Genomic DNA, 9770 nt, shown 5'->3' with positions numbered 1-9770 from the left:
CTAACGTATTATACTCTCTCTCTCTCTCTCTCTCTCTCGTGTGTGTGTGTGTGTGTGTGTGTGTGTGTGTGTGTGTGCGTGTGTGTGTGTGTGCGTGTCGTGTGTGTGTGTGTGTGTGTGTGTGTGTGTGTGTGTGTGTGTGTGTGTGTGTGTACGCAAAGTGCGGATGTATTGCAGTTAAATTACACTACGCTTACGGATAATCTCGGGATGCACGATCGCCTCTCTTCATCGCGCATGGATAATATGCGTTATGCACGAATAATTAGATACATATAATCAGGGTGACCATTTCTCCACGTTCTGTCTCTCCCTTCCTATGATATGTTCACATATTGCGACGTTCTGTCGTAACGGATTGCTCCCGTCGCCATCTTCCTTCTTGTAACACTTGGAAATTAGACTCGGTTTCGAGATGAGAAAAATATCGTTGGGAAACTAAGCGCCCGTGTTTTCACTTTAAGCATCGTTCCCGATAGTACTGAGCAAGGTTTCGATACACAGAACGCACTGTGCATTCGTCTTGCACGACGTATGTCACTGAGGAAGCTACTTACATATTTGCAATTTGAGAGGCTAATATATTTTGAGGACTCAAGATCAATTTAGAATTTTTCTCAAGCATAGGAGAAAGTAACAAATAATTCGCCAATTGTTTGATAATTATCTAAAGGTTATTATTATGTAAAATTTAGGAATTTTCTATACACAATAGGGAAAATTCTCGCCAGTTTCACTCCGATTTAATAATTATAACAAATAATACATCGTATAATCATCGAAACTTAACGAAACTTGTGTATGTGTACAATAACAGCGAATTTTTCATATTATCTAAGCTGAGGATCTTAAAAGCAAGATGAAATTAGTCTCCTCTTTCGGAAGAGAAATAATTCTTAGGAACAAAATCATTCTTTTCCAATAGAAGATCTTTGGTTTGAAATGAAAAATTTTTTAATACATTTACTATGTTTTTAAATGTGACAGCCTTTCGACGAAGGCGTATGTTTTTTTCTTTATTCAAAAAGAAATTTTTTTTCATTCCAGATTTCTATTTCACTTCTAAGGTCCTCAGGTCCTATTCCTACGAGTGTCAGGACAATAACACCTTTGCCCAGCACTGGCCTTCAGTCCCGACGCAGAAGAAAGAGGATTTTATACTCACGTACACACACCGTCGCGTTCACAACACTCACGAACGATATGATACAAGTAGGCAAGATATACCGAGTGCCCCAGGATTATTGCCACTATCGAAGATACTCACGAAGACTTATAGGTCAAACGTACAATATTTATTTCAATATCTGCGGCTACGATCAGAATATAAGCGCGGTTAAAAGTGGAGCGGATTATTTCGCGTAGTAAGCTGCGCATATAAAAAAAATTAATAAATCCAATTTTAAACAAACGTTTTAGCAGAATTTTATGAGCTTTTATTACGAAAATAATGATCAGAAAACGTGTAACTAGAAAGAAATGATAATAATTTCGGGACACTCGATACGCGATGTATCCGCGCGAAGGAAAAAGCTCTTTTCTTTTCCCTTTCGCGCGTAATATATATTTACAAGAGTAGAAGAAGCTACGAATATAACTTTGTATTCGATTTATATATATATATATATATATATATATATATATGTATATATGTGTAATGTGTACGTATAACCATAATGCACTGACGCAACGTCTTGCTGATATAATTATCATATGCCAGTATAATGATCTTTAAAATTCTAGCTTGACTTCGCTGGGGAAAAAATTAACATATAATTATAAATGTAAATTTAAAATAATGAATAAAAGAACAAATTTTTGTCACAGTATGGAAAGTAATTAAAAATATGTCATAAAATTTTATATCGTATTTCATTTTAATCTATAATAGATTTGAGCTAAAAGACATTTTAATAAGAGAATATGGTTAGAGATACATAATATATTATATTTCATTATTTCGAGATCTTATTGCATTGATCTTCGCTGAATTTATTCAACGGAGTCGTGACGATAATCATCAACAGGCCAGACGTTGCCGTTACAATAAAATACCTAATTTTAGAGGCCAGCTCATAGAAACAAAAAGCCATTGTAGAGATTAAACACGTTCTTCTCTCTTTGTTGACTATAAAACAAAAACGCGTATATGTTTAGGTACATATGTATAGCGGTCTAATAGAGTGTTGTCTACGTTACGTTAGGTCGGGTTACTTGCTTGGATCTTTTGCGGGGAGAGCTTTACAATTATTCGTACTACGAGTCTCGCGACCACGAGGATAAAAACTGCGAAGTTCAGGCACTGAATTAACTCAAAGCACTCGCGAATCGATCCTCGAGGATCCGCACGACGGGCGAGTGGATTCTGAAGTCCGATCGACGCGAGCGAAGCGGATTCCTTGGTGATCGAGGAACTTCTGCTTTTCACGCCCAACACGCCGGCGAATCGGCTAATCACCGTGCCGGTATAGTGTGTATAGTGCTAGTTAATTAACAACTTATTTATTTGCTTCTCGCGACGCTTCTTAGTATTGACGAGTAGGTACGAATGTGTGCTGTGCTCTTAGTCGTAAGGCTTCACAGATATCTTAACAAGAAGAATTATAGCAAATTTTAACCGGTTTATCACAATTAAAAAGTTTTTATAATTTTTATTTAATCTTCTAAATAATCTAGAAATAATCTTTTTTGTATTGTTTTATTCAAGAAAAGATAAGGGATAATATAAATAATGGAATTGGCCATTGTTTGGATAATGAACATCCGAATATGAAACAAAGTAAATAATATATAAAATAAAATGAACAAAAGATTAAAATAATAACAAATGAAATAGAGTAAATATCTGAAATGGAAAAATAAAAGAGAGATTTTGCGATGGGAACAGCTCGCGATAATTATCGCGAAACCTTGCGTCCAAGCCACTTCGACACATAATAAAATTTTTGATATATTTATATACATATAGAAATTATGATGCATGCCTAGATACGTCTAGATATCACACGCGATTTTGCTGCGTGAACAAAACCCCCCTTCAACAAGGTTCGAACGAAATGTATCCCTACAATTAGAAAAGTAATTTCATAAAAATACAGATATGTTTACTTTGACGCACTCGCGCTTTGGTACTTGGTATTGCTCCATTATTGTGGCAAAGTACTCAATTAGTACGAAAGAAATCGTATGAAATTGAGATAGAAAAAAGAGATAATTAGAAAAAAAAACACCTTCTTGAAATATTAAATATTTCAATATTAGAATAATTAAAATTACGAATAATCTCTATTATTCAAAATAGAAATCGACTTCTTTAGGATTCTAACGATATCTGTTTTATTGATATGAATAATATTGCAAAAGACATCGCTTCAAATTCTGTTAAAATATAGATTGTTCTTAAAAATGACAAATAAATATAAAGAGATAAAACAAGTTTTCAGATTCTGAAAATTATCTAAAATAAAATATCTTTAATAAAACGGCTTTATAATTAATTATTACTTGCCATTTTTATCAACGTTTATAATGTTTACTCTTACCATTGACAAAATTAATATTAATAATAAAATACATAACATCTAACGATTTTAGAATATATATGCATACGTAAAAATTTCAAGTTTGAATCATCGAAAATAATTCTCGTAATCCAAATTTTATTAATATTATAGCGTTTCTTTTAGCAACAAAATTTATTTAAAAATCGAATACAGGGACGAGAGTACTTTGCCAATACAGAGCGATTCGTGGGGCAAATCGACCGCCCTTGTCACAACCCTCTATACAATCGCCTACTTAACTTAAAGCCTTACTTTCTAGATTTCTGATGCCTTAATTAGTGATATGATATTTCCGTTCAGCAATGTAGAACAATTTTCAACGAAAAAGCGTTAAAAACTCAAAACTTGCCCAGCGGCAACCCGCGAGCGAAGGTCCTTGCTGATGGAAAGCCTTCACTGCGGTCGTATCCTCCCTCTTTCTTTCCTTCTAACACTTTGCGCAATGACTTCTCGCATCCCAAATAAAGAACTTGTCTCTTCTCTTTCCTCCATAACACCGACACATCTCTTCCTCCCCCCCCCCTCTTCTCACTCTAATTTTATTTCGATGTTGCGACTAGTTGTTCTTCTTGAGGTTCTTCTCAACAAAGACGGCCATTGTCCTTTCCGCGTGCTTATCTAATCTTTTTTCCTTCTGCATCTTCTGCATCTTACAATTTCAACATCGCATATCCTATCCCTCAGCAATGTTTCCTATCTCCCTTTCCCCTCTTTCCTTGCGATTCGCATTACCAGCTGCGCGCGGAACCTCGAACGTATATCAGGACCGTCGGGATTCACCTTTCGCAGATGAATCCATCGCGAGAGCTCCGAGGAAATCACTTTGGAAGTCGTTGCCTCTGCTATCCCCGATAAACATCAACTCCGATACTCCGAGTACGATCGAGATCCGGCGGGACACCGCGCGATCGGCGATCCTGTAGCTCCTTTAATCTTCTGATCGAGCGTCTCGATCGGTATCATTGTCAAGAGTTTCGCTGAACGGCCATGTCCCGCGACGATTCTCTCTTGCTGATATACGTGGAAGCCTGTCACGAAGACTCGAACACACTTTCGAGCGAAGAGGACGTGCACTCGATCAGTTGGATCGCTACGACACTCGGCAGCGACCATCGCTTTAGTACATTCCTTGCCTGAAGGGGTTGCTGTCCCCGGCTGGTCGCTGATCCGCCGGCTCCGGCCTCCTGAAGGGGTTTACGTCAGCCTGGGAGCCCCGCTGATCCTGACGCTCGACCGCGTAATTCCTCTGTTGGCCATAGTCGCCGGATTGACCGTAGTTAGCCGGTTGATTGTATACTGGTGGTTGTTCGTGAGCGGGTTGGTTATAACCGATGTTCGTGTTCTGCATGCCGTAACCACGCTGATCGCCGTAACCGACTTGTCCTGTCGTCTGATAGTTTTGATCATATCCCTGATCGATATTCGTCTCCATACGCGTCTGGTTCAGGTGGTTGCCGATCTCGCCGGAGATCGGTCGCTGCTCTTGCAGCACGTACGTCTGGTATTCTTTATCAGGCGGATCCTGCATTAGCACGTTCGCTTCATCCTGGAACGGCTTAAAGTCGTAAATATGACGCAAGTAGTAGAGAACTGGAGCATACAGCAAATTCGAGAAGGCGATGCCGACGTTAAGGGCGGTAAAACCGATCGCTTCGACGACTCCGCCAGCTATAATCGGGCCTACCGCATACGCCACGCTGTACGAGATGTCGGCGATCGCGTAAATGCTGCCGTACACCGACACATACCTAACGTCCACCAGATAGCCCAGCGTGGGCAGCAGCGCGGTGTCGATGAGCGCGATACCGAAGCAGATACCGCACAGCGGTATCATCAGCACTTTATACGAGCTGCAGAACGGTATGATGAAGCAGCAAAGACCTTCGAGTGCGAGGCCGCCCGCCGCCATCAGCCACTGATATTGCGGATACTGCTTAGCCATCCTCACGGTGATCACAACACCGATCACATGCGGGAAGAAGGCCGGTAACCAGATCATGCCGATCTTCCAGTTTTCATGCGTCATTGTGTCCTCCATCCATAACGATATCGTCGGCTCGAGGAAAGCAAGTGCGACATTGGACATCATCAGAGCGCCCGCGCACACAGCGATGTACGGGTCCATCAACAGCCGCCAGATCGGTATCGTCGACTTGGGTTCGTGATGGCGATCTTGCAACTGCTCCTTGATCGGCTTCATCACCAGTAATAACATGAAACCGTCTGCCAGGCTGACAAACGCCAATATCAGGAACGGTACTTCCTTGCCAGCGAATTGGTAAAGTGCTCCTCCGAATGGCGGCGCGACCAGACAGCCAAAACTAATAAACGCCAGGGCAATGCCAAGCGCCTTCGAGCGTTCCGACTCTTCCGTGAAACGATCGGCGATCATAGCGAGACCGGCGGTATCAGCGAACGCGGATCCAACGCCCTGCAGGCTCCTCGCGAAGAACAGTACGCCGTAGCTCTTGCCGCACGCGAATACACTGGTCGAGAGGAACATGATGGAGAGACCGATCATCATGGGGATGTCGTAACCGATCCGATCAATTAGCGCACCGGAGAACGGGTTCACCATCAGTTGCACGATCGCTTTCGATGCGAATAACACCCCCGTGGCAGAATCCTGGCCAGGATGACTAGCTGGACCGCTGGCGTTGACTATCTCCTCTACTTCTCCGAATGCTCCGACATATTTAAGGTAATCGGGTATAATTGGTACTATCACCATGTATAGCATGTTGTCCAGTAGTAACGCTATCGAGACGATGACCAGGATCAGCTTACGCTGAGACTTGGGCTCCTGCAGTTTTGTCCAGACGATCTCCTTGAGCTCGCTGAACTCCATGTTGAGTATCGGTATCGTCGTCATGGTTCCTAGGTAGTCGTCCGCGAAGTGCGACCAACGTCTTCCGGGATTTTTTTATGTATGTCTTAGTGGAAGGGACTAACCGCGGTCACAACCAGTCGTGCGACCTCGGGAAGCGAGCGTGACGAGGAGATCGTCGCGATTGGGGCGGCGCGCATCAGGCCGGGCCGGGGGTAACCTACAACAGATCACCGATTTGGCAACGATTAGCTCGCGGAAATCAATTGACTTCACGTGCGCACACATGTACGCGCTTAAACACGCTTTCCGCGCTTCTTACGCGACGACACAACCGTTTCGCGAGAACGCGAAATCGAAGAAGCGACTCGGGACTGAGGGAAAGAGTTGCCGAGAAGAAGAATAGGGGAGCCCTGACCCGGCCTGTGGTCAGCGCGAAGTGCGAACGACATCCATCTACCCATCCACTCAACCTTCCCAACCCCAACTTCGTAACCTCGCCAACATCATCAACACGCTGACATCAACTATAGTCTTGCGTGCGGGAAAGAAACACGTTGCGAAAACGCATACGCACTTGGCTCGGCTTTTCTTCGTAGGCTCTGCTCCCCTCTTGCGCGCGTGAAAGAGAACACGACACCGGATGAAGGCTCCCCCACGATTCACGATAAGGCGCCGCGAGATCGACTCTGTGTACCTGAGCGAGCCTTACTATAGTATATTGTGTATCGCATTACGGCGGAGATAAAAACAGCATGAAAAAAAACGCCGAGAAAACAAGAGGCGAGGGTCGATGTGACGTGCTTGTTATTGGGGTCGTCGCTAATCATCTCACGAGTGTTAAGGTAGAAAGAAATAGCTCAACAGTAATTGTGAGCGATATTGTTTTTTGTTAAATTGTTGATCGTTGAAACAATTACATAAAATAAAGAATGAACGGTAGTACGAGATTTTTTTTTACTTAAAGAATAAGAAAAGCACGTAAAATATTTCAGTCAAAGATCGTTGTGTCATATTGTTAAAAAATTTGATTATTCAACTTATATCTTATTTATCGTCATTTATCAAAGTCATGGAAAGTTAATAATTAAAATGCTTCATAAAACAGAAGAAAATTGCGCTGAAATAGCCATTTTCTTCTTTGATGCAATTCTTTTGAATCTCCCTCCTATAATTTTTCGCTTTTCATGTTGCTTTTGAACTGCCAAGATAACAAAGCAAAAGCATAGAAAATAGCGGATTTAAATTATATTTCAATAGCGTTGTAACATAATGATGTTTCTCGCAAGATTTGAGGCAGAAAAACTGAGACCTTTTCGCGAATTGGCAAGTGTACTTGATAGTGCATTTATCAACTCTTTTCCGATATTTCACTAATCTAGATCAGTTTATCTAATTTAACTTACTATTTTGGAGAAATAAATATTTTGTTTAGCGGAAAATCGCACAGTTTTATTTATTTTTTTTATTTTAATATTATCTTGATTCTTTTTCACGAAAGTAACAGGATGCGCGGTCGATTGTAAATAATTATAAAAACACGCGGACTAACATTTAAACTGGAACCTCGGGCGACCATCCGGAACAACGATAGCTCGATTCTTCTCGTGTTTGCGAAATAGCGCCTGTCAATCATCATTGTTGCCGGTGACTCGTTAATGGCGCAACGCGATCGATCGACGGGCTCTACTACGGCAACGAGCCTTCCTGATGTACGAAAGAAGGCCGCGTGTGAAAAAAAAAACAACGTATCACCGACTTACCGGAGTTGTTGACGAACTTCTGTCTGAGGGAGTTGGCGAGGCGTTGGGGGCCCGCCAAGGTCGGAAGACCGGCGAGCAGGCCGCTCAAAGTCGAGGCGACGTCTGATCCGTCTTCGTCCTTCGAGTCGTTCACCGACTCCTTGACTCTTCGCGTCCCCGGGCCCTCCACCTTTTCAATCGAACTTACAACCGAGTCTGCAACGGCGACAACATTTTCCAACCAATTTAAAATTCGCGTACTGTTAAAAAAGACAATGATAAAAATTCATTCGTTAACCATAATACAGATAGGTACAATTACGAATCTGTGTCACAAAAATAGCATTATTTCCATCTCGTGACGTTTCGATTAAGGTCAACCATTATTTAAACATTATCTTCAAATTAGATCAAACATTACTAATAATAAATCAAAAGAAAAGAAGAAGATTAGTAATCTAAAAACAGCCGAGTGATCTAATAACCCGCGTTCAAGTAGTTCTTTTCTACAACAAAAACCTTAATAGAAAATATTAGATTAAGCATTACGGGACTATGTACACATTAATAATGCAATTATGTGCGAAGGTATAATTCGTTGCGCAGAGGGATATGTTATGGAGGGGTGGGACAGAGTCCGTCGACCTTCGAGAAGTTAAAATTCATCATCATCATATTTTTAACCCGCCGCAATTGCGCGTGAGGCATTACATCGTACAACGCGTCCGTACTCTACATATTCTATCGTATATATATACTATCGACACAATTTTTACTAACCTTTCTATTATCTTATGTACGCGTTACCAATGGGCGGATTTAAATTTAGCGTTTGTGCATCTATCTATAACGTCCCATACCATGTACATTTGAGGAAGACCGGGCATTACACACGTGCGTAACTTCCCAAGGTAATTTTTGCTCCCCCTCGCCGCATCGCAATATAGTTATTTGGCAGCCATGTGTTATTTCGTGCGCCATTGTTTGCAAGGGGTTGCGGCAGATAATCCCCCTACCTGCGTCGCTTGTGTGATTGCAAATTTCAACTAAAACATAGAGATTTTCTTCGACGATGATTGGACCGCGTTACATAACATTACAGCGAGCTGTACTTGAGGAATTTGACATAACTGGTTTGATGAAAACAGCATATCGATTTATAAAATTTCAATTCCTAATTTTGTAATTTTTATCACTTTCTAGTAGTAAATATTATTTAATGTTATAAATGTTATAATAGTAAATGTTATTTTTATTAAATGATTATTAATCATAATTAATACAATAAAAATGTGAAAAATCGAATTTCTGAATCTTGATCTAAAATGTCGGATCGCAATATTAATATCCGAAATATTTCATAAAAAATGTTGAATTAAAGTATATAGATATTTTTATCTAAAAATTATAAATAGAAAACAGAAATATCAATAGTACTATTTAACTTATATTCTAGATTTTTGAATGAAATTTATATCATACTAAAAATTTAACAAATTGTAACAGTTTCATTGCAAAGAATAGAGATAGATTTATGGTTAAAATATTGATACAAAATTGGAGAATAAACAATTATATGGAGAATGTGATATTATTTGTAAAAAAAAATATATATATATATATATTAGGTGTAGTCCA

The 9770-nt window shown here is 40.5% G+C and overlaps 2 protein-coding genes across 2 annotated transcripts in view; both read right to left on the bottom strand.

Annotated features, from left to right (window-relative positions):
- LOC105623295 (choline O-acetyltransferase) overlaps positions 1-9770 on the bottom strand; it is a 93886-nt gene that overhangs the window by 82357 nt on the left and 1759 nt on the right. The window contains 2 exon segments of the mRNA XM_012204693.1: positions 8154-8373; positions 8375-8392. Coding sequence (XP_012060083.1) covers positions 8154-8373; positions 8375-8392 — 238 coding nt within the window.
- On the bottom strand, positions 4681-6435 carry LOC105623294 (vesicular acetylcholine transporter). The gene has a single exon (XM_012204692.1). The coding sequence runs from the start codon at positions 6433-6435 to the stop codon at positions 4681-4683; it is 1755 nt and encodes a 584-aa protein (XP_012060082.1).

The sequence above is a fragment of the Atta cephalotes genome, assembly GCF_000143395.1.
Source record: "Atta cephalotes unplaced genomic scaffold scaffold00055, whole genome shotgun sequence".
Taxonomy (NCBI): Eukaryota; Metazoa; Arthropoda; class Insecta; order Hymenoptera; family Formicidae; genus Atta; species Atta cephalotes.
This window is presented reverse-complemented; position numbering and strand designations above follow the sequence as displayed.

Coding starts and splice junctions, on each gene's coding strand:
- LOC105623294 (XM_012204692.1), bottom strand. CDS start 6,435: ATGACGACGATACCGATACTCAACATGGAGTTCAGCGAGCTCAAGGAG.